The sequence below is a fragment of the Alosa sapidissima genome, chromosome 13, assembly GCF_018492685.1.
Source record: "Alosa sapidissima isolate fAloSap1 chromosome 13, fAloSap1.pri, whole genome shotgun sequence".
Taxonomy (NCBI): domain Eukaryota; kingdom Metazoa; phylum Chordata; class Actinopteri; order Clupeiformes; family Clupeidae; genus Alosa; species Alosa sapidissima.
In genome coordinates, this window is record NC_055969.1 from 14,363,667 (window position 1) to 14,388,706 (window position 25,040).

General features: G+C 41.3%; 1 protein-coding gene across 2 annotated transcripts; it reads right to left on the reverse strand.

Moving 5' to 3' along the window:
* Positions 1–2,203: 2,203 nt before the first annotated feature.
* ntrk2b (neurotrophic tyrosine kinase, receptor, type 2b) lies at positions 2,204–24,796 on the reverse strand. Of its 2 annotated transcripts, none has more exons than XM_042058823.1 (18): positions 24,088–24,796; positions 22,612–22,686; positions 22,429–22,500; positions 21,298–21,366; positions 20,667–20,815; positions 19,303–19,439; positions 17,740–17,872; positions 16,323–16,625; positions 16,180–16,206; positions 15,889–15,915; positions 15,240–15,274; positions 14,966–15,065; positions 13,651–13,839; positions 13,128–13,258; positions 10,731–10,903; positions 9,836–10,076; positions 7,627–7,785; positions 2,204–5,558 (listed from the first exon to the last, which is right to left on the reverse strand). In XM_042058823.1, the coding sequence occupies exons 1-18, from the start codon at positions 24,282–24,284 to the stop codon at positions 5,373–5,375; spliced, it is 2,403 nt and encodes an 800-aa protein (XP_041914757.1). In that variant the 5' UTR covers positions 24,285–24,796; the 3' UTR covers positions 2,204–5,372. The 2 variants fall into 2 exon arrangements, with proteins under 2 accessions (XP_041914757.1, XP_041914758.1); XM_042058824.1 differs by lacking the exon at positions 24,088–24,796 and adding an exon at positions 22,865–22,883.
* Positions 24,797–25,040: the final 244 nt, after the last annotated feature.

A 25,040-nucleotide genomic window follows, 5' to 3' on the forward strand; every position in this document is an offset into this window, starting at 1 on the left:
ACACTGGATTTCCTCTAGTGTAATCTACACCTTGCTGCCCCCCCCCCCCCCCCCCCACACACACACACACACACATACATACATACATACAGCTATTGATCTCATTCCTCCACACACCAGCTGTTCCCGTCACTTGACTGTGGTTATTGTTAGGCACAAATGTTGGCCTTGGGATGCCTCTCGTGTCTGCAAGTGGCCCGTTCAGGCAAAAATAGCCTCGGCAGCCAGCAACACGCATCAGATATCCATCTCTTCACACCTCTTCCTTGCCCCAGTCATCCGTCCATCCATCCATCCATCCAGGAGAGAGGCAGAGGGTTAGGGCAGTCGATGAAGAGAGGGAGAGGTGACTAACAACAGCCGGAAGAGGAGGGACTCTGTGATGAATTTTCCTCCATCAGGTTTCGGAGCATGACTCGGCACTCCGCCACAGCCACACGCATGCATTAATGGAGGGAGCTGATATAAATAGATGACGTGCAAAATAAATTTGTCTTAAAGGTGCAGGAGGGACCCCATTTCTCTGTGGTGATGAATTATACAAGTCCCTTTTACCCACATTTATATTTAATAACATAAAACTTGAAATAGATACTTAAGCTCTTTAAAATGGTCCTCGAGTTGCAATGCAAATGGGTTTGGAACATCTCTGACCACATCTTGGTGTCCCCAGATGGCTTCATAAAGTCTGAAACCGAACCCCCAATTCAAACTTAAAAGGCCATTGTTGTGGCCTTACTTTAAGATTTGCTCTTGAATTCATGTTTTCGAGCTGGCCATCACCACCTGTGGCATGTCTTAGACCTCAATAATGGAAAACAATTTATTTTTATGTTTTCAGAATCCTTCAAAGAGTTTGAGAGTAAGGTGAATCTTCTCAACTAAAAAGAATACACATGAAGGTCCCTTGGTTTCAATAACTGACTAACATGAATAAAGTATATTTTAAGGACAGTTTTTAAAAATAGTCAGCATACGTGAGGGTAGTCATGTATGCTGACTGTTCTTAAAACATACAATCCTATCACTGTTTGATGACAAAGCAGTAAGTTGTGATATATGTCAAAGGCCCAATTCAAATTAACCTGCTAATTCCAACAGGCCTGTGGACAGACAAGGGTTTGTAAGACATATCACTTTTATTAAATGCACAGTATTACAAGGAACATATCCATTTACTGCAGAGAAGCAGCTCACATGATGCACAAAGCATTAAATACTGATACTTAAACAGTGAGACTGAGTCTGCCAGGAGCGAAAGAAACTGAAGCAAATTCAGACGCACGCACCGTCGCACGCCTACAGACACACTCAACCAAGGGGCATCAAAAACGCATACACACACTTTCTTGCTCGCACCTGCGCGCACACACAGTCAACAGTTGCGCAAAACATACTGTCCTCAGGATGGGGAATTGTCATTTCCATTAAGTAATTAGAAAAATAATCAATGAACCTAAGAAAGGTTACATTCAAAATAAAAGTCCCCAATCCTTTCTTCATACATTCAGAAATAACACAATGCTCTTGATGCCCAATCACAGTTCTTCAATTGAAAGTTATTTTAAGAAAAAAAAAAAGAAATGAAAATAGAAAAAAAAAAAACAATAGGCAGGAAGTGAGAGGGAACTTTCTGTTGTCACCAAGACCGCCTTGACACCCCTCCAAAAGGTCTCCTGAGGAGTCATTGGTAACAGAGGTGGCGGTTACCGTGGGTACCGCTCCCCCCCATCCCCACAGAACGCCCGACGTCAATAGCATATAGTAGTGATCTGGCAAAAAAATGATTGCTCCCTCCTTTTCAAATAAGTTTGTTTTTGTTTTCTGTTTTTTTCTGATCTTTCTAAAAAAAGATTGTATTCTCACTGATATGGTGAACGAGCACAGCGGAGAGAGAGAGAGAGAGAGAAAAAAAATTATACATTGTTGCACAAATTCAACTGTATTTACACGTACATATTGCCAGTGGCCCCATATGAGAATGTTTTTTTTTCCTTAATGTTGCACATTTTTGACATGATACCTGTTTTTAAACAGAATATATAGAGAACATAGGCTACTATTAATATAGACAAATATTAGAACTGTACATAATGGACAATGAATCAAAGACTAACTCTTTAGAGCAGACAAAGAACTGTATAGTACAAAAAAATCAAAGCTTTTCCTTCAACCTTGAAATTAGGAATCCTATCTATGACTGTTACATCTTGGAAAATGTTCAACTTTTTATTATTATTTTTTTTTTAAGTGTAGTCTACCCCACCAAGGGCTTTGAACTGGTTTGAGAACAGTGGCAACAGAGGAAAAAAAACAACAATTGACAATACTCAAGAAATATCTCTCATGTCTTTAGTCTTTAGGATGACTTTGTGTGCATTTTCGTACGGACCAATCAGATTCTATAGTACACATGTGCAGCAGGTACGACAGAATGCAACAGCTGTCGTGTGGCACCCCAAAAATGCACTCCAGTACCCACACTCTGGGTCCTGGCTTAGCCACGGACCCCAATAGTGTTAGCATAAATGCTAAAAGTACATTCTAGTGAGGTGTCCTCGCATCGCTAGTAAAGACAGCATGAGTGTATGTGCGAGAGGGGACGCTCCAATGAGAAGTTGACATCAGGGTACAAAATGACAGATGGCCGATGTTCGCCCATATGTATGTACAACCTGATTGCATATATACAGTACGGACACACACTTGTAGCATCACCACTAACTATCCTTTTACAGGCCCAAGATTAGTCTTCACATGATTTTTAAGTACCAGTGTCAACTGTCACTGTAGTAACATGGCACAGGTCTACCTGTCAACACTATAACTAGCCCATTGAGTAGAGGAACAGAGAGTGGGACGTATGTGCCATGATTCCGACATAGTCAGCGGGAGGAGTTTGTGGTTATGTGGTTGTCAACATCAAGTCACTAAAAGAATCAGAAGTTAATGTGCGATACACTCACCTACAAAAACGAAATTTCTTATAGTCGGTTTTCAGGGTAGTTAGTCCATCAGTCAGTTCTGTGAGACAGAAGGTCAGTAAGTGCTCATGGTCTTTAGATCATTGATAGTTTTAAGAGTCAGTGGTCCAATTTTGATCAGTTCAGTCAGTTAGTGGTCTCTGTAATGGTAGTCTATGAGGGTCAATGAGTATTTTATTGTCAATTATGACTATAACCAGTAAGAATATGTAATTTTGGTCTTTCTATTGTTGTGTGTGCTCCCACTCTCTCACCCACATCCGCAGCATCTTCCTTGTACATCTTATGATTATCACACAAAAAACTTTTTACACCCAGACTTCCTGTCCTGCCATGAGGTAAGAATTATGGGTAGTTGAGAGTTCCCTGCCCTTCATAGTGGCATTGCACATTTTGCCCAACCTCAGGGAGGGTTTCAGACTCGACCATTTCCTAGCTCTGTCTTGCCGCGCTAAACACACACCACCCTGTCCATCACTTCACAAGAACTCACTGCTACCAACGAAAGTCACAATTTGTCACTGACATGTTTCATCTCACCATAATTCTGTATGAACCACACAAAAACAAAGACATGAGGAAAAAACTTAAGTGCAAATAAAGCCAGCCAATCCATTGGAGAAAGGTATTCCATCAAATGATCTCAAATATCAACGTCATCAAAACCGTGGAGCACACCACACTGTCTCAACCAGTGGCTCTGCTTAATACCTTCACCATGAAAAGGTTGCAGCTACAATATTTCCTCTAGAAAAGGCCAACTCATAATACTCACAAAGATAACAACGATAACCATAAAATAGTAGCCTTTGAAGACTTCCCCCCAAAGTTCCATTGCTAAAAAAATGAACACATTGAAGAGCAGTGGACTGCCGTGACACAAATTGACCTATTGACCTGCTTAGTGTCACTGCTGGTGACTGCGCTCTCCACAATACAAACAAACAAACAAACAAACAAATAAACAAAAGCAATACTCCACCATGTGAATGTCTTCTTGCTAGCAGTATGGCCCAAACCTTAACCCAAAACCTGACCGCTCTATTTCACTTGTTTGCTTTGTTTTCACTGTGCTTCTAGTACCCAGTTCACACTGTAAAGTATATAGTGCATTATCACCACATTCAAAATCGCTTTGCTTATGCTAAAACAGACGATCAGGCCATAAAATTCCAAAATCTAGTCAAAAGTGTAAACAAAATGCTGATGATGACCATATCTGTCCAGATAACGGCAACAACAAAGGAAAACAAAAACAGAAAAAAAAAGAAACATTTTGTCCCTCTTTAACCAGGGGAAAAGCCAGTTCCCGCTGAATGTTGTATTGCAGTCATGGACACATGAGTGGGGTGGCGGAGGGGCAGAGGGTTTGGCAGTGTTGTGCTCGTGAGAGGCTACGGCTCCTCAGGCGAGCGAAAGCCATCCACAGCTTCGGCCTCAGCCTGCCACCGTCCCCGAGGTTTCAGTCCCGAAAAATACAAAATAAAGAAAAAAAATAAAAAAACAGACAAACTGTAAACATAAATCTCAACAAAACATTGGCACTGATGTTCCAGGTTACTGATCAGTAATAAAATGATAAAAATTAACAGTAAAATCAAAACAAAATAATAATAATAATAATAATAATTAAAAAAAAACACCCAAACCCTTCCCTCCCACAACCGGACAAATCCCGTTTTGTTTTTCACAGTTACTCATATCTACAGTACGTTTGTTTTTACCCTAGAACACACATAAGCAGTAGGCCTGGGTTTTGTTGCAATGGGGTCATTTTCTGCATCTTTTTTTTTTTTGCTTCCCATTTTGCATGTTGCTCCATAAAGTTTTCTTTCCTTTTGATAGAAGGAGAAGGGAAAAAAAAGTGAGCTTCGTTATGTGGTCCATAAAGACGGAAAAAAGAAGAAGAGTATTTACAGAAGTCAGTTTTTCCTTTGTTCCTCCCCTGCACACACAGAGACTACAAGAGGACAATAAACGCTGGGCAGATCAGAATACCTCTCGGAAAGCAAAAACTCAAATCAAAAGAAAAACAAAATCATCACAATCAAATTTAAGGCCTTTGTCTATGTGGTGAAGAGGCAGGAACAACCACACACACACACACACACACACACACACAAACACTCACACACAAACACATTTTTTCCCCATTTTTGCACTCTGTGTATGTGTTGTGCATACGCATAAATGCACACAAGCACACAACTCAATCATCTATCTCTCTCTCTCTCTCTTTCTCTGTCTCTCTCTCTCTCACACACACACACACACACACACACAAACTCAAACGCTCATCTCCAAACTTCACCCTCTCATTGACAGACGAAAAGCATCCTTGTGTTCTCTCTCCCTGGGCCTAGGCTTGACCCTTGCGGAGCCAGATAGCTAGCCCAGGATGTCCAGGTAGACTGGCGATGCTTTGGCCAGGCTCTGAAGGAGGCCGTGGATCTCTTTAATGCTGAGTCTCATGTAGGGTTCACGCTGCCAGCAGCCCAGCATCAGGTCGTACACTTCCTTGGGACAGGTGCGAGGTCGCTGGAGCACCCTGCCCTGGGTGATGCACTCGATAACCTACAGGGGGTGGCAAAGAGTAAAACAGGAAGTTATGGAGACAGTGGAGTAAGTCAAGTTCAAGTGACTGATGAATGAGAGAATGAGAGTTACAGTTTTTCTGGATTGCTTGGTCCTCATTAACACCTTCTTTGCACAGCAGAAGTCATCTCTTGCAAATGTGTTCAAATAATTTCATTGAGTACACACATTTTTCACACCCTTTTGCAAAACAGTTAATACAGATGTAATTCAAAGACCCCAAACTCTATTGGTTTTCCTGTGCTAAACAAAAGGAAAACATCTTTTCACAAGTGGTAGATTCCTTGTCTGAATCTCTGATACACCTGTGTGAAACTCCTTTGCACAATTCTTCAATCAGCAATCATTCATTATCTATAAGAGATGCCATGTCTGTTCTGTGTTGCTATTTGCAAATATGGATCTACTGTAAAGCACATGTAGAGAAAGTACTGCACTGCCTATTTTGTGAAAAAAAAAAAAAAAAACAGTACAAACAAACAAACAAACTATGCAACTTTGGGAAACCTGCCCCTGGACAACAAAATGCAAAATATAGTTCTCAAAATGACCATTTTTGCTATGTCTGTACCATTTCTTTCTCATTTTTCTGGTATCAGCCATGACAAACTGCATTGAACTACTTGTCATTTTTCATCAAAATAGATCTACAGTAAACACCTTTTGTACTGTTTTCTTCACCAAATAGGCAATGCAGTACTTTCCATACTTGCAAATAGCAACACAGAAAAGACACGGCATCTCTTATGGATAATGAATGATTGCTGATTGAAGAATTGTGCAGTTTCACACAGGGGTATCAGAGATTCAAACTTATGCAAGGAATCTCTACCACTTGTGAAAAGATGTTTTCCTTTTGTTTAGCATGGGAAAACCAATAGAGTTTGGGGTTTTTGAATGACATCTGTGTTAACTGTTTTGCAAAGGGGTGTGAGAAATGTGTGAACCCAATGAAAATGTGTGAATACATTTGCAAGAGATGACTTCTGCTGTGCAAAGAAGGTGTTCATGAAGACCAAATGGATCCCAGTTTCTTTAAGCAGGTCAAAGCAATCGAGAAAAACTGTAATGAAATCCGTCTTGTTTACTGTAGGGCTTACATGTCAATGACAGTTACATCATGGGAGGAATGAATACAATTCGGGGCAGCCGTGGCCTACTGGTTAGCGCTTCGGAACCGGAGGGTTGCCGGTTCGAACCCCGACCAGTAGGCATGGCTGAAGTGCCCTTGAGCAAGGCACCTAACTGCTCCCCGAGAGCCGCTGTTGTTGCAGGCAGCTCACTGCGCCGGGATTAGTGTGTGCATCACCTCACTGTGTGCTGAATGTGTTTCACTAATTCACGGATTGGGATAAATGCAGAGATCAAAAGAGTATTTATACTTAATTCATTTTTATTCAGTACATTTAGTCTTTTCTAATACCAGAAAAATTATAAAGAAATGGCACAGACATAGCAAAATTGAAGATTGAAACTCCTCATTTTAAGAACTATATTTTGCATTTTGTTGTCCAGTGTGTAATGACTGATTGAAATCACACAGTGATTTGACTACAACATGCATTGTTTGAAGGCAAAATTAGCTTTTGCTGCATGTTTTAAATGTTTTGAGAGAGAGACCTGAGTGTTAATTGTTTTGAAAACGTGATGTCAGAGTTGACACAAGCATTAAAGCGATCAAAAAAACTGTAATGGGATAAAGTGGGGTATTTTCAGTGATGTATTTAGAGCTGTCACACTCACAGTACATACAGTATGTATGTCATATATTCTCCTTGATATTTTTCATTTCATCAGACCTTTCTCCACTACCGTCTGACACTTCAATACCTGTTGAAATTATGCTAATGAATAGCTATGTCATTACAGATCTACTGTTGGGGTGTTCCCACAGAACTAGTGTTTGTCACAAAATAATCGTAAGTATTCTGAGCATACTGTCAACACCTTTCCTTTATCGAGAGCTGACTTTGGTTCAAGTCATTGACTAACGTTAGGCATCTCGAGCAAACAGAGAAGGAGCGGAGAAGACCCAGAGGTGTCTGACCTCATTGTTGGAGAGCTGGTACCAGGGCTGCTTGCCGTAGGTGAAGATCTCCCAGAGCACTACGCCCAGGCTCCATACGTCGCTTTCGGTGGTGAACCTTCGGTACATGATGCTTTCTGGGGGCATCCAGCGGATGGGCAGCATGGTGTGGCCTCCCACCTACACACACACACACACACACACACACACACACACACACACACACACACACACACACACACACACGTACACACACACACACACACACACACAGAGAGACAGACATAAACAGAGGTTTGGTGTTATAGATTAACCTTTATACACATTAATGACAGATTCAGGCAGTTTTATATCTTAGATGTAGATGTGCTGCATCATGATGAACACACACATACACACACACACACACATGTGTGCACATCTGTAAGGATAGAATGTACTCTGAATCACACAGCAGAGGGAGCCATTGAGGCACACACACACACACACACACTTCCAGGCCATGCCACAGTTCCACAGACCTCCTGAGACTGAGGCTACATACTACTGAGAGAAGCCCTTTCTGCCATACAGTACAGCACATCTACACTGCTCCTTATGTATTCCATATTACTGTCTGATATCAATACATAAAAGTGGGTAGCTTGCTTACTCCATTGATTGTTCTTCAGCATTCAGAGCTGGGTTAAATGTGGATCAAAGAAGCTGATTAATGTATTTACTGACATATATTTACTGTGCAGTGAGCAGCAACAACAGTGAGAGCAAAGTGCAAGCTCTTTATTAAAGGACGAAATTTAAACTATGTCTGTCCATTTTGCACCAGTCAGTGCCCCTTATATCCATGGAAACTGCAGTTTGGTGGGGATTAGTGAATTTGCATTTAAATGGCAAGAGATAAACAGTGCTGGGGGGAATTATTATAACTGTAACTCACTGGTGTCTCTATAGCACACAGCAGAGACCTCGAACTGCATTTCAGCATTAGTGTGTGTGTCTGTGTGTGTGTGTGGACTGATGAATTGTGTGGTATTTCTGAGTTACGACAGTTACGACTTTCTGTTTTTTGTAGTATGGCATTAATACAGTCAAGAACATTGTTAATACAGTATACTGATTATTTATCTGTTACATATCATGACAAAAAGCTGTTACTATTCTGAAACTATGGAGGCATTGAAGGGATCACAATTATTTTATAATAACAAACATTGTAGCTGGCTTGCAACAACAACAGCAATATTTGGTCGTACCTATCTCTACATTTTAAGATTTACATTACATTTACATTTATTCATTTAGCAGATGCTTTTATCCATAGACTTACAAAATGAGGACGGTATTATTAAAGGTAAAGAAAGGAGAGATAAGTCTAGTTTAATAGCTGATAAGATGTTAAAACATAAATGGATGTTGAGTACACAAAATGTAATTAATTCATATACTAAGATAAAGATTAACTGTAACCTACAGGCAATTCTCCTGTCCCTAAAATATCCCATAAGAGATTTTCTATGATAGTGAACTGGACAGCACTGGTGCTATATATAGCAACCAAATGACTTTGTACCCACTCAAGGCAATTGTTTGTCATCGATACCAAGACCCATTAAGTGGCAATGGGGTTCCATGCCTAAAATGGCTGTCACAATTTATTTTGTATCTTTGCCTCGTTGTTTTGTATTTATAGAAGTTTGCCTCTACAAGTGCAAAACCATGGTGTGAGACTAATCAAGAGGTTGCTGTGTCTGTGTGGTTGTTTAAGACATTACTGGCAAATTCTAAATCTACCGTCAACATTTTATCTATTATTTAGTTACATGTAACTTGAAGGAAAATACCTCTCTGTCCAACCACTGATCGAGCCATAAAGCACCGAATGCTATTACAATTAAAACAAGCTTAGCGATCTGTAATTGATTTGTAATTGGGATTAAATCCATGCTGTCATGCTAAATTAATGTGGATATGTTCAACCAGGCACACTATAAGTGCACCTATGATTCTTTTAGGCTGAAAGTGAATTATGAATGTAATGTGATATATATATGTTAAGGTCTACAGATTTCCATTGGCATACCATGTACATACCATGATGAGTAGGACTAAATATATTAATAGGCTACTACTTGACATCACACCAGGTTTTTCCTAGCACATAAACACACAAACACACACATGCCCTCACACACACACACACACACACACACACACACACACACACACTCACCCTGTAGTAGTCAGTACTGTACACGTCCCGCGACATGCCGAAGTCGCCGATCTTGACCAGCAAGTTCTCCCCCACCAGGCAGTTGCGCGTGGCCAGGTCCCTGTGGACGAAGTGCTGCGAGGCCAGGTAGACCATGCCCGCAGCGATCTGCTGCGCGATGTGCAACATCTGAGACTGCGTCAGCTCCACCATCACGCTCTGTTGACCGTCCGCCATCAGCACCGCGTCCGGACCATGGGCCCTACTCACACACACACACACATCGCTCCATTGTGAGCTCCGCTTCAAGCATTCCAGGACCACAGCCAGCTACCATGCCAAACACTCGTTTAGCTTACTGTATACGCTCAGCAATAGCAATCATACAGATGGGCGAACTAGTGAATTAATTTCACAGATGCTTTCATTCAAAGCAACTTACACAAATAAGGAATAACATTCAAGCCACAATGCGGTGGAGACCTTAGGTAATAATACTGTCAATCAATACTGTTACAAGAGGACAGTCGAACATACAGACACACATGCATGCATGCGCACTCACTCACAGACACGCACGCATGCATGCTTGCACACACTCACTCACTCACAGACAAATGTGTACATACACATTACACACACAAACACATACAAACATACACACATAGAAGACAATCCATATATTGTAACATAAACACGTAACATAAACATTAACATAAACACGAGCATTAATACATATATTAGCAACATTGACTTTGTGGTACAGTGAATCATATACGCGACATACTGTATATAGCTAGTCTAAGATTGCATATTGTGTATTTCTTGTGTTACATTCAGGCGCACACACACACACACACACACACAGACAGACAGACAGAAATACACAAACAAACACACCCTCACACCAGCTCACCTGAGGAACTTATTGAGGTCGCCGTGTTTCATGTACTCGAATACCATGATAAGGGGGTCGCTCTCCACACACACGCCGTAGAAGGTGACAATGTGCTCGTGCTGCAGGTTGGTCAGCAGCTCGGCCTCGCGGTAGAAATCCGCCCGGCCACTCTCGCTGGCCTCCTTCAGTGTCTGCAGGACACAGCACACACACAGGGCACACACACACACACACACACACACACACACATAACAATCCATCACCATCACAGCCGCTGCGCTGGATGCAAGGCCTACATAAAACCAGGCCTCCAGGATTAATAGGTCCTGAAGCAAGACCAGGGCAATTACTTTACTGGTCCTTGACAGAAACCAGGAAGGGATGAGAACCAGCAGCAGTGGCCATTAAGAAGGTCTATGCGCTGGCTGCACGGGAATGTGGAGAAAAACACAAGGGTGGGGACAGGAGAACAGTCTCAAATGTGGAGCTTACAAAGGTGTGTGTGTGTTTGTGTGTGTCTCTGTCTATGTGTGTGTGTGTGTGTGTGTGTGTGTGTGTGTGTGTGTGTGTGTGTCTGTCTATGTGTGTGTGTGTGTGTGTGTGTGTGTGAGAGAGAGAGAGAGAGAGAGAGAGAGATAGATAGAGACAGAGAGAGAGAGAGAGAGAGATCAAGGTGACCTCTGCTTAATGTGAGGTTTGAGAGAAATATTATATTATATATTATTATATTATATTATTTATAACCATGTTTTTGTCCAATCTGTAGTCACAGTTAGCCAATGAGTTAGTTTTCTTACCAAAACCACATTTTGTTCATGTAAAAAACGTTCTCTATTACACTATTTTACATATAGGTAAACACTTAGCGATTGTAAAAAACTGTGTTATATCACTCTTCATATTACCGGTAGTTTTGTATTCAGTATATATTATGGTTCTATATGATGGTGCCTTAATTGCACAGGACCAAATTATACCACATTTTGGTGTATTTCTCAAATAATTAACATTTGCACAACAGTAAGTGCATTTCTCCAGACAATTTGTGCAAACTGCAGCACTCTGCGAAAGCACATGACTTGCTCAGAATGCTTAGTATTTGTCTCAAAAGCAAATCTATTCTGATCAACATGCCAGTGCCATCAGAATAAAAAGTTCCTTTGTCAATGTTATGAACAAAAGTCCAAAAGTATAACAGTTCACTCTGCAGTTTTTCTCAGTCACTGTGCATTTCTCGGATCAGATTTGAACATTTCAAACTATAATGGCACCAGGAACCAGTACAGAACCTTTCTCAACATCAGCAGAAAGAGAACCAGGTGATAAACTCACTCAGCCCTAACAGAATGGACTAGAAATATTATTTGTGGCATATCAAGAGTGACCGATCACCAGCCACCGAGGCAAGCAGCTTACTGAGCTAACCAGACATCTTGTGATATGAGCCGATGCTTTCCGGCCAGAGAAATCAATGAGGGCCAGCATGATCTATACGAGCTGCTGCTTTGAGTGCACGTTTCAGGAGTTACACAGGATGTATGGGCAGCATCCAAGGACCAGGCTATCATATGACCTCATGTAACAGGAGACAAATGAATGCATCGCCCTCTACATGAAAACACAGGAGGTGCTGGAAACAAGGCCAGTAGAAAGACCCATAAAACATCACAAGGTGTTAATGGCAAATACCCATATAATGCAAATGCCAGTAAAATGTGGCTACCAACATATATCAAGGACTCAAAAACTCCTACCTGGTGTATGGTTATTTCATTATAAAATATCAAATACTCCTAAACTGCCAATGGCATTCTTTTATGTGCTTGATACATATTGTATGTAAAAAATATTGTATTTTACCACTCTGAGGTCCTTTTCGGTAGACATCTTTTGTTTCGTGGCAGATGTTGAACAGTGACTCATGATATGCAGCTTATTTATCTTCCTGACAAATGTCTTCCACGAGCTCTGCCTGGCAGTAACATGATCTGGTCCTGCTTTCACCATCTTCCGAGGCATGCTCACGGAAACTCTCTCCACCCCAGTGTGCTCTACTCAGTTCTTTCAGTGTACTGACATCAATCCCATGAATATCAATTCATTGGGAAAATGTCTTTGGAATATATTGATTATGACACCTCAGACTAGGAAATTAAGTTGAAAAAATGGCCAACAATTAGATTCATACCTCCCACAATATGCTAGATGCTACATTGCAAATCTATCACATTTAAGCTTTCAATACAGTAGTACAATATTCTGCAAGTTCAATTTCTTAAGAGAATTGTGTATCTTTGCAGGGGAATGGATACATGGACACTCACCTAGAAATGATTGTAGCATGAGACAGATACAGATACATTCACACAGATGAATGAACTGCTGTGTAAATATTGCAATGTCCGAGCTCTGTACCTTGACAGCCACCAGTATCTTGTCCTGGTCTGGTGACAAACTGTAGCACTCTGCCAGAAAAACCTTCCCAAAAGCACCCTCTCCCAGCTCCCTCTTCAAGACGATGTTGTGGCGCTTGATGTGTTGCACAACTGTGAACAAGAAACATTCACTCTTATTCTTACAAGACCTGTACACAGATGTCACATTAACCTCTGATAAGTGTATTTGTCTAGAAGGGTGCATATGCACCAGATAACAGTCAAAACATTTTGTACGCATGAGGTTAACATAATCCAGTCAGTCTGCGTTTGACTCTGCAAAATCAATCATAAAATTGTTCCTCAAATGTTTTCTTTTTTCATTCTTTTCTTTTCTTTTAAGTAGGAGAGCAGTCGCCATCCCAATGTCATTGCCATGGCAATAGCAGGGGTGGTCACTATGACAACTGGCCAGTGGCGGGGCCCAGGGCTCAGATTTATTCTGGAGGGACCGGATCGCTGGCAGCTGCCATTCCGGCTCGCCGCGCGCCATGGCAACTCACACGTGTCCATCTTCAGAATGCTGCCAGTGTTGCGGAAGTACTGCGGGTTCTCGATGACTGGGATCTTTGTCATTCCGATGATGACGGCGTCGGGGCCCATCTCTGAGGACGACGGGGTGTTGTTGCCGTTGGAGACGTGGTGGAGAGGACTGGCGGAGTCATCATCGTTACTGATGACGGATGAGGAGCCTGATAGAAGCGGAGACAAAATTACATTTAGGCACAGAAGCAGCTTCTCTCTACTAGGGTCAGTACAAGAATAAATAACAACACACACGCAAATAAGAAGCTATGCTATATGAAGAATCATTTGCAATTGTTCCATAATTATGAACAGAATCACTACCATGACAATAACATTACAGTTTTTCTCAGTCGCTTTGGTGCTTTTTTCAGATCAGAATGAAAATCAGAATGAAAAAAACTATTAGTTCAACCTCCACAACATTTAGTCATTTGTGCACATCATAGTAGCAATTTCTCCTTCCTCTGAACAAATTGCAAATACTTTTGGACATGTATCAGTTGCTTTCATACAATTATCTGCTGTTTTTTAACATTATCATTTGCTTATGTCATGTCAGTCAAAATTAACTATACTTATGAATGCTGAATAGTCGTTCCCAATAAAACTAATAGTCTTCATTTCATTGCTTGAGTCATTACATACTAAATTGTTGAACTAGTTATCAAATTCTGTCACAATGCTGTAGAATTGCAAAGAGCATACAGTAAAAATGTATGTATTCAGTGTCTTATACTCACTTACTCACCTAACTACAGCAATGTGTAACTTTACTGTAGTTTTCAAATGGCTGTACAAGTACTGTATAGTGCTGTCTTGAGCATGTTCAGGTAGTGTCACCGAGTTCTGACCTTTTTTTGCATTGGAAAACACTGAGAGAACTGTCATAATGAAAACATGATAAAGCCATTTGACTATCTTGTTCATAAACGATGGTGTCAAGACTTCTCATTTTGATGACACTGACAGTTTCATTGACATGAATACCTGCTTTTGAGGAATGGACTATCCATTTTGAGCAAGTGACGTGCTTTTGCAGGTCATCCACTAGGTTTTGCAGTTTGCACTAATTGTTTTGAGAATTGCACTAACTGCTGTGCAAATGTTAATAGTGATGTGAGAAAAGCACCAAAGCGACTGAGAAAAACTGTAAACGGCCCCCAAAGAAAAATGGCCTTAAAACACACAACTAGACAACCAAAAAAGTCTGTTTTTAATGATTCGTTTTCACGACTCTAGACCTAGTTATCATTTCAGTTGTTTTGTGTTCTTGTGAGGTGACATGCCTACCTTTGAGGCCAAACTTTGAGTTCCTCCCGTACTTTAGAATGACCAGCATGAGGATGCACCCTGTCAGTGCGACACCAGCCACTCCAACCACAGCATATACCTACAATGATACATAGATAGACAGATAGACAGACAAACAGACAGACAGACAGACAGACAGACAGATAGATAGATAGATAGTTAGATAGACAGACAGAAATCACCACTTTTTTTCCCATAATCATATCTTCACCATACTATAAGCTTATAAGCTTATCAATGCTCTGATACTTACAGCCACCTTGTCCTCGGATTGTGGGGGTGGAGTATCTGTGCAAGTAAAACCATAGAGACAAATGCATGATGGACTTGTGGGAAAAGTGCACACAGCAGTATGAATCACTATTTAAATTATTCCCCCGATATGATTACAGTATGTGTCTTTGGCACTGAAGCTAATACCAATGGCTCTCCAACATAAAATCACTAGCCTTATAACAAGAAAGGCCACCATCTTGAGGTCACCTGTTTAAATTTCCAATGCCATGCCAAAAATTCAGTTTTTAAAGTTAGTTTGGACAAAAGCGTCAACAAAAATACCATAACCATAACCATATCATGATTTGGTTCTCCAGTCTTACACTCTTTGAACTGACAAGAGTATTGAGCCCCAATAGTTTTCGTCTATAGCCATTTTTTCTAGGATCAATATATTTAATGTGGCAAATACAAAAATACAAATGTGGCAAAACACGGAAGTTACTATATCAGAAATGGTTTCTGTTGTAGAATTTCTGATCAAAATGAATACAAACATAATAGAGTGGATCTGTGTCAGACATGTTGTTCTATTAACTCAAGCAGCACAATCCATTGTGTTCCTCAAAATCATCCATATTTTTTCTATCAATACCTTTTTGCAAACACTACTATGAATACTGTACCTTGGCACTCAGGAAACCCATCGCCACCTGGCATGAGAAAGAAATGATACTATTTATCTTCATCATCAGTTTTAATTGGTTGCATTTGTAACTTCACTTTTAATTGTTGTGTCTTCAGCATTACATAATTGTGAGTTTAGATAAACAATTGAGACTCGGAATTGGAACATCTTGGAATTTAAAAAAGCTGACATACAATCCAAGTGTGAGAGATGAATTAAATAAACCAACCATTACAAGATGAGAATAGGTCTAAGGTAGGAGAAAAATAGTATTCTATGAGTTACTTACATTCATAGTAAGGTACGGTGGACTCATCTGTAGTAGAGAAAAAGGGGAAAAAAAATACTACTTTTGTTCACAAATATTTAGGTAAACAAAAGTCACAACATCACATAGTCACCCACAGCTCCCCTGTCCATTTATATACGCACCGGCATATGGCGGAGGGGGAATGAAGTGAGCCTCCACCCTCTTCTCATCTGTGCCGTACTTGTTCCGCGCCATCAGCTTGTACTCGCCGTTGTGGATGTGTGTGGGGTTCTGCAGCTCCAGACAGCCCTCCTTCTCACTCTCCTTCTCCTCGTAGATGCGCGTCTGCACGTAGCCGTGCTCGACGAGCAGCTCGCCGTGGTGGTACCACTCCAGCGTGGGCAGGGGGTTGCCGCGCACCAGGAAGAAGATGCACCAGTGCGCGTTCTGACGCGGCTCCTGCAGGTGCACGATGGTGGGAGGGACTGACCAACGAGAAAACAAGAAAGGGAGAAGAGGAAGAGGAGAGGAAGAATGACCCACAGGGCACTGGGAGGATTCAGGGGGGATGAACTGCAGAGTGGAGAAGGAGGAGGAGAGAGGAGGAGGTAGAGGAAGAGGAAGAGGAGGACAAGTGGAAAGGGGCTACACAGAAGGAAGAGCCTGACAGCGTTTAGACAGGAAGGTGCAACAGCTTTTGCAAGTGAGTCCCCTCCCCCACCACCACGCGGAGTCTGTCCTGGTTACCCACACAACCAGATGGGAGGAATGGCACAGAGAACAACAGGAAGCAAGGTGCCACACACAGGGAAGAGCACAACAAAGTGGACAGGAAATCAATAAAACTGGCTAAAGGCACTCAGGTGAACCAAAACATACTTGAATTACACAAAATGAAAATACAACCACCACAATGTACACAAAGAGGCCATCTTTGACACAGTCAAAAAGTCCACCACAGTGGAACTAAGTGAGTCACGCCAGAGGGAGCAAGAAGTTGACAGTAGGAGCTAACACTTATGAAGAGTCAAGATGACCACACCAGCAGGAGAGTGTGAGGAAATGACCAGTTCATGGGATCTGCAGGGGCGGAAAACTCCAGGTTCAGAGAGCACGACTATTGGCCAGTGCATTCTGTCAATCATCAGCAAAAATCTAAATCTCAATGATCCATGCATCAATCATCTGCATGCACTCTTAAAACGAATGTGTTGTTCCTATCTGGACACAGAGATGTGTTAAAAAACAACGCAAGTTGTGTTGTTATCAACACATTTGTTTTAAGAGTGTAGATCTGGATGCATCCATGGTCCAACGCGTCAGCCATGGCATGGACCTGGATCTATTAGAATGAATTGGACAGGGAGGGAAACCCTTCCATCAGAACATGCCTGATCTGCCTGCCCTCTAAAGCACTCAGTAATGGCGCTGTATAAATCAACTAAATTGACCTGAATTGAACAGCTAACTGGACTAAAGGGTAAAAGCAAGTCTGAATGGAGACGAGTTGGGCACCAGTGTCATTTGGCCCCTCTGAACCTGAAAGCAAACCTGAATCTGAACCTGAGAGTGCCCAGCGGTCAGGACAGCTGTTCTTACAGAGGACGTTGAGCTGCAGGGTAGCCTCCTTCTGGCCCACCACGTTCTCGGCGCTGCAGGTGATCTCCCGGCCGTTGTCCGCTGGCGAGAGCCTGCTGAGAACCAGCCTGGACTCCAGCTTGGACGGGTACACCTGGGAGAGTCAAAACAACAGTGTTAATAAAAATAAAAAAACAACTCTACTCTACTTAACAGACTAATAGCTGAATATCTGATTCTTGGTCATTTGACATGTTCTTCTTCAATACTGTGACTATGCAATACATTGGGATTTAAAAATTAAGCAGATTTCTTTTCTTGTTTTGATCAATTACCATTTTAAACATGTGAAACCAATTATAACACAAAGGCAACTGAAACATTAAACAAAAGAAATGTAAAATGTCTGTGTAGGGCATTGTGAATTTATATTGTTACTCCAGTACCATATCTGGAGTATAGTTGCACATTTACATTATTCATAATACAGAAATACAAAGTTGATTCATGGCATATGACTTTACAACATTTACAAGGCTTTCTCTCTATCTAACTCGGCACTGCACATGTTCCTGTTGTCGGTATTAGAGAGCGACTCCTGTTGTATTTCTTTTCGCCTCAAGCCACTAGTCACTGTGACAGCTACTGTAAGTGAGATTGGGTTTTGCTAGTACATACACTAGTGCAGACAATCAGTCTTAAGGAACAAAAACAAAGTTAGAATGGGTCGACTGAGGCTATAACATTAAGTGAGGGGATTTGAAAATGTGATTTGTAAGTCTCCACATTTAGGCCTTTTGTCTCATCATACATTTTTAAGGCCTAATAGCGTAATACACCCGATGATGATAATTAATAGAACAGAACAAAAACTTAACTCAAGGCTGGTTTATTCTACAGTGGAATTTGTCATAATTGCATTTCTTTGCCAGTCAAATCATTGCTTGTGGTCCGAGAGTGAAAGGCAGTGAGGGTTAAAATGCGCCCCAGACAGGAGTCTTTATAACTGAATATTGTTGAGCACAGACTGAGCTGGATGCCTGAGTGGTATGGTAAGTGAGCCCATGGGGGGTTAAATTGTTGGTTTTGTGGTGAGATGTACATGGGGTCATGGATGAATATTGAATGAATATTAGAGGCTGGCAGTCTAAGAAGGGGTAATGTCTGAGGAGTGGTGAAATAGGCTTTCCTGATACATTTCATATGAATGTTGGTGGCATAGCTATGTAAAAATACAACAGCAAAAAAATACTTTCAAAATATGCATTCCAAACGTAACCTATAATAATTTCTATGGGCAAACATTTTTGGATTGGGAATTCTATATATCACTCTGTCTATCCACCATATGAATTGCTGAATAGGGATTGCAACTTCTTTCTTGAGGTTAAGGGTTTGTCAATTTGTTTGTAGTAGTGAACCAGGCTGAATTGATGAACTGAGCACCTTTTTTGGCACAGCTTATTATCAAACTATAAACCATTTTAAAAGTGATTGTAGATATCTATGGGTGAAAGCTAGAGTTTGTCTTACTCCTAAGCATTCCATTCCCTGTATCTACGGTACTAGAGATACTATTGTTACCTCAGCACTGGTTGCCAGGGTGTCGGTGTTCCACATGAATTCTGGGGTGGGATGTCCTGAGACGGTACAGACCACTGTGGCATCGGTTCCATTCATCTGAGTAAGAATGGATGGGGTCACATTGGCTGTGGGAGGTTCTGCAAGATTGGAAGAAAACAATAACTCAGACATTTCAGTCACATTATGTTGATTGTGCAATGTTAATAGAACAATACACTATTAAACATCTTGCTACATGGTAGAAATTAGACTTTGTTTTTGGCTATCACAAGCTATCTATTGAAACACTGTTTGCTGGCTTTTGGCAGTTAGTGGTTGGGCGATTTCCTGAAATCAGAGTATGTTTAGAGGATGCATTGTACATTGTTTTTGGCAGTTTGAAAGAAGAAAAAAAATCATGCTCAAAATCATGTAGAAGATGTGTTATTAATATTAAGGGTTTAAACTAAATCCCCGTAAAATGTGTCATTTGAATGATGTTTCTTCCCTCCTTGTATTACAGTATATGGATTGTGATTGCCTAATGGTTCAATTTCAGAAAAAATAGAAAACACTTTCGGATTTTCCCTGAAGAAACAACTGCCAGGACTTTAGTGACAGGAAATACTGAATCAAATGTTGCCTTCATAGTTGAATTTAAATTCAAAATGAGAAGAGACTGGGAAAACACTTGTTCTAGTTACAGCTTCAGGGAACTACCCCTCTGGAGTGCTGAGAATGGTGGAAGATATGGAGGTCTGAATTGAATTACTGAATATGAAAGCTCCACTGAACATTGATTGGCTCAAATAACACAATACAGTGATCTCCAGAACTTCCCAGGTCTCGCACACCAATAAGATTCTGCTGATAATTTATAGTATCTTATACTATGCAGATCATTGTGAGTTAGTGAGGATAGTGTTAAGGCATGGTATGCATTATTTAAAATAATCAGTTCCAAAGGGAAGGGTACGCATATCCAAAAAAGATTATACCAGGTGCCAGGTCTGTGTGTCAGCAGTGAAAGGAGGATAGAGGCCTGCACACTGTTGTAAAAGCTCCCAGGCAACCCAGGAAATGTTGCTATAATAAAGTTGCCTTGGAGCTTTTACAACAGTGTGCAGGCCTCTATCCTCCTTTCATTATTTAAAAGAATGCCTTGGATTACAACAAAAACAACAACCACAACAACAACAACCACCACCACCAAGCACCTTCTATTCTGCCAACTTCTATCACAATCATATCTGATCAATTATATCACAAAACAGAGCCACTGGCACTGGTAGGCTAGTCCTGACGTCTACAGCCATGTACATTAATAGATGATGTGTGATGGTCATGGGACATACAAATCTCTTTAGTGGTAGGGCAGAGCTTACCACAGGCTGCTGGGGCCAATCTGGACAGAGACTTTATGCCTCCCTCATCAATACACTGGAGCTCCTGGTTCTCAGTCTCATCCAGGCCCAGCCACAACTTAATCCACATGTTCTCACAAGAACACTGCAGAGGGTTGCCAGATAGATACCTATGCAAACAAATGAGTAACCCAACAAAGCTTGTAAATATAATCTGTATATCATATACAATATCATATAAATTGTTTGTGCATACACACACTATACACAAACAGACATTTAGGCCTATATAGCAGGGTTGTGCACAATTTGAATTGCAATTCTGCTTCCTGTTTGCTACCTCAATTGAAATGCAAGTGAAATTCAAAAATTGAATTGGAATTTAAGAGCCAGTTTCAATTAAATTCTGGAATTTTGCACAAGCCTGCTATATAGGCTGCCTATAAGCCGATGTTTGCACATGCACACACACTCGCACTCACACACAGACACACACACACAAATACACTCACACACATATACACACACACACACACTCATACACACACACACACACACACACACACACACACACACACACACACACACACACACACACCAACCACAGTTAATGGAAACAATGAGTAAAGGAATTAGACATTCAGAAACTTACAAATATGACATATTTGAATTTTTGAACGCTTTCCATGATAATGTTGACAGGTTATTGTCTTTGAGATTTCTGAAAGATAGAAAAAATCATCAGTTGTAGCATATTCTCCTGACACAACAAGAAAAACACAACACTCCATGTGAAAATGAGTACAACATTCAGTTGTGATTTGGTAGTGTGGCAGTTCAAGTTGTAATTGTACTTAAGCCACTTCACTTTGCTACTGACAATCATTCAAACCATGCTAAACTGTCCCCCGGGCAGCTATAAGAATACTACAGTAGGCATCTGTCATTGAAGGTGTTACATTCAAGACCAAGACAATCCAGATTCCAGACCATACAAATCAAGACCAGAGACAACCAGAATGTATGACATGAAAATAAACCTGTGTTCAAATTCATTTTAAGGTGAAGGTAATTGTAAGTACACAAATAAGTACTTGAACTTGGTACTTGAAGTTGGTGCATCCCTGGTCAAACCCTGGTCAAACCCCAAACTCAAAACCAATGTATCAAGGATTGACCACGATTAACGTTCAAGTGAAAAGGTGGAAACTACTGAACAATATAGTGGACACTGAGGAGGACAGCAACTGTCACAGAAGACTGTGGCCAAGTGTTTGGCCATATGTATAGTATAACAATAAAATTCAATATTCCATGACTGACAACGTTGCTAACCACTCTACTGTGCAACAGTGCACCTAAAAATACAGATGTGACCAAGAAAGTGTCATTTTATTTAGCAGTGTAATCAAAGGGGCATTAAAAAAAAAACATAAATGATGAAAGTGGATTGGACCCAAAATACTCTGTACTTCTTATCACCAAGATCTAAACCACGACAAGACCAAGGTAATATTTTGTCAGAGACAGGAGCAAGACCTCGAACTTAGATCACAATAATCATATCTCATTACTCTGCTTCAAATTTACCTTAGGCTACTGGTCTTTGAATTGGACATGCTCCCACCCATCCTAAAAAAATAGCCTAACTGCACTTGAGACAAAATGATTTGGACAAGAATAAGGAAAGGATAATACAAACAAACAGGGAGTCATACTGCAAAAAAAAAACAGTGATAGTGGTAGGCTAGTGAGAAACACAGAAAATACATAAATTACGCACAGATACTGAAGTCTTGCATTGTAGAGGAAGGCTTTCGGAGATATTGATGACAGTTGAGAGTTTGTAACAGTTCTGTTGAAGGGGAAAGGCAAGGTAAATCAGACAATAACAGCATTAACATGTATTTTCTCAAATAGGTAGGCTATAGCCTAATGATGATTTTCCTATTAAAATAATACTTACAGATTCCTGAGATTGAAGTAAGACTTCATATGTGATTCGCTGATTGTAAATAATCTGTCCTGATTTGTAATGAATCTATTCAAAGAGAATAAAAAACATTGAACCGTTGAGTGGAAATTAAATCAGTTAGCTCCTGAGTACCCTAGGCCTATCAATCTATCTTATCAGGCCTACAAATACACAAATAGGCCTGTTTCAATTTCATATTTTCAGGGGCCATGTAAGGGTTTTGAAATTAATGGTTTGACATGACCTGCTTTCATGTTATGCACAGTTTACGCAAATTGAATATGGCTTTAAATAAAAAATAGCCTAGGCTATATCTTAAAATGACGTGATCCTAGTAGCCTATGGTACATGCCTAAAGAGAGTCCGTTGAGCCGTTGTCCTGGAAACGGAGTGACATATTTGCGTAGGCGCCGATGCTTGTTGCTTTGCGGACACGCTGGGCTGTGACTACCCCGTAGGAGATGGAATAGTATTCTCTTTAACCCAAATATTTTAGATGAGTAAAGGAAAAAACAGGGGCTTTGAGATCTCAAATGGAACAGAGACACATCCCAAGTATCCGGCTCCTAATCTTATGATTATCAGTAGGCTAGCCCTCGCTCAGGCTTTGTCATTTATTGGAACACGATGCAAGGCTACAGTTCCACCAGTGCATCCCGAAGCACTTAGGCCTATACTCGATTCAATAATCATCTGTGAATCAAGGCGAGAATCATCTTTGAGGCGTTTCGAAGGCTTTTAGTGAGAGTGCGTAAAGATTCTATCAGACATTTGGGTTGACCCCCCTCCCCTCTCCTCCCCGTCTATTCCTCACGGTCTGGTTTCAGCGGTTCTCTCCGCCAAAACCGTAGCCTCGAAGTTCCGTGTCAGTCCGTCTCCAAATTCCCACCTATGTTTATGTGAGCTACCGTTTATTGTGGCCATACAATAACTACAATATGCCATGCCACTGCCATGCCCATACACCCCTCCAAAAAGACGGGGGGGGGCACACACACACACACACACACATCTTCGGCACTCACGCTCACACACACCTTCCTCTAGTAGAAAAGGAGGATGAAGCCATTGATGAAGCCTACGTTAGAGGGCTATCAATATTCGATTATTTAGACTATATTTTCACTATGACCACTACCATGCTCGATGTTCATCTACATATTATTGCAGTAAGGTTCCTCCAAATTTGTATTTGTCAAGGTCCTCTGCATTCTGCTCTACCCTTCTCGGAATGATGGGGGATATGGGAAGGTTACGGATGTCATGGTACACCACCGTCCCCTTAGTCCACATATGCTGTTTTATTTGTTTAATTATTTCATTCTCTCATGAATTGATTTATTGCATTAGCCTTCATAACATGATAGGCTGTTCAAGGCATTTTTAATAGCGTGCGTTATTGTAAGCACTGCTCATTTGACACGTCACTAAGATCAATCACTCGTTGGGTTTGTCAGTCACACTTACATATCTGTGATGTTTTCCATGTCACTCTCCTCCGCCAATTTGGGGAAATCCTCGATCCCCGGGTCTTGTTCGATACATACAATCCTCGAGGTACTGCAAGTACAGGATGTAGGGCAAGAAGCGGCGCTAAACCCCCAAAGCCCCATCAAAACCCCGTAGAATCCCAAGCGAGCCATTCCACACCCCCCTCCGACCATGGTGGGTCCCAGGATATTCCACCAATATTTGATTAAAGCGCTATTTTGGTTCTTAATTGTTGATATTATCTCAGCAGTATGGTTCAGCAGCGTGGACGCGGGCGCCGCTGATCAGGGAGGCGCAGAGCTGTTCAGTGTGAGGCGCGACTGTCATGGAATGGCCTTTCCCTCTGTCTCCGCAGAATGGTGGTATCACACCATTACATGTCGACGCCGCGAATAAGGGTGCCAAAATCCCCCGTCCTGTGTCAGTAACGGCCGCCCCGTCTCCGAGAAACTGGCACTGGGTGGCAAAAACGTGGCGCCGCAGGCACTATGCAATATCTACGGTGCTGACGCTACATCCAGCGCCGTGGAAGAAAACAAGCAAAACGGGGAGTGCGTGGTGATGTAGCGACAGAGTGCGTGTGCGAGAAAGCAGCGTATACCTGCAGGCGCCTATTGATTACTGCCGCGGACGAGCGCATCTCCTCAAGCCATCGTTATAATTGCATTTACTCAATAATTGGTTCAAATGTGAGCTGCCCTCCGATGCTGTCGGCAATTTGTCACCAATGTAACTAAAAGAGCGTTATTGACCGATTTCTGCATGGCAAGATGAGCTTTCAAAGATAGGCTCCATGTAGAAAAGGATAGACGGGTGCATAGCCTAGCCTATAATAATTCGTAAACTGCGTGACAGGGCAGTGACTGCTAGGGTGCAACATGTTTATTTTTTCGGCATTTTCAACACTGACCCTTGATTTCAAGTGAGTG

Coding starts and splice junctions, on each gene's coding strand:
- ntrk2b (XM_042058823.1), bottom strand. CDS start 24,284: ATGGTCGGAGGGGGGTGTGGAATGGCTCGCTTGGGATTCTACGGGGTT. Junction 21,367..22,428: donor AATGCAAGACTTCAGTATCT/GTGCGTAATTTA, acceptor TCTATCTTTCAG/AAATCTCAAAGACAATAACC. Junction 5,559..7,626: donor ACCAGCTCTCCAACAATGAG/GTCAGACACCTC, acceptor CACCCCCTGTAG/GTTATCGAGTGCATCACCCA.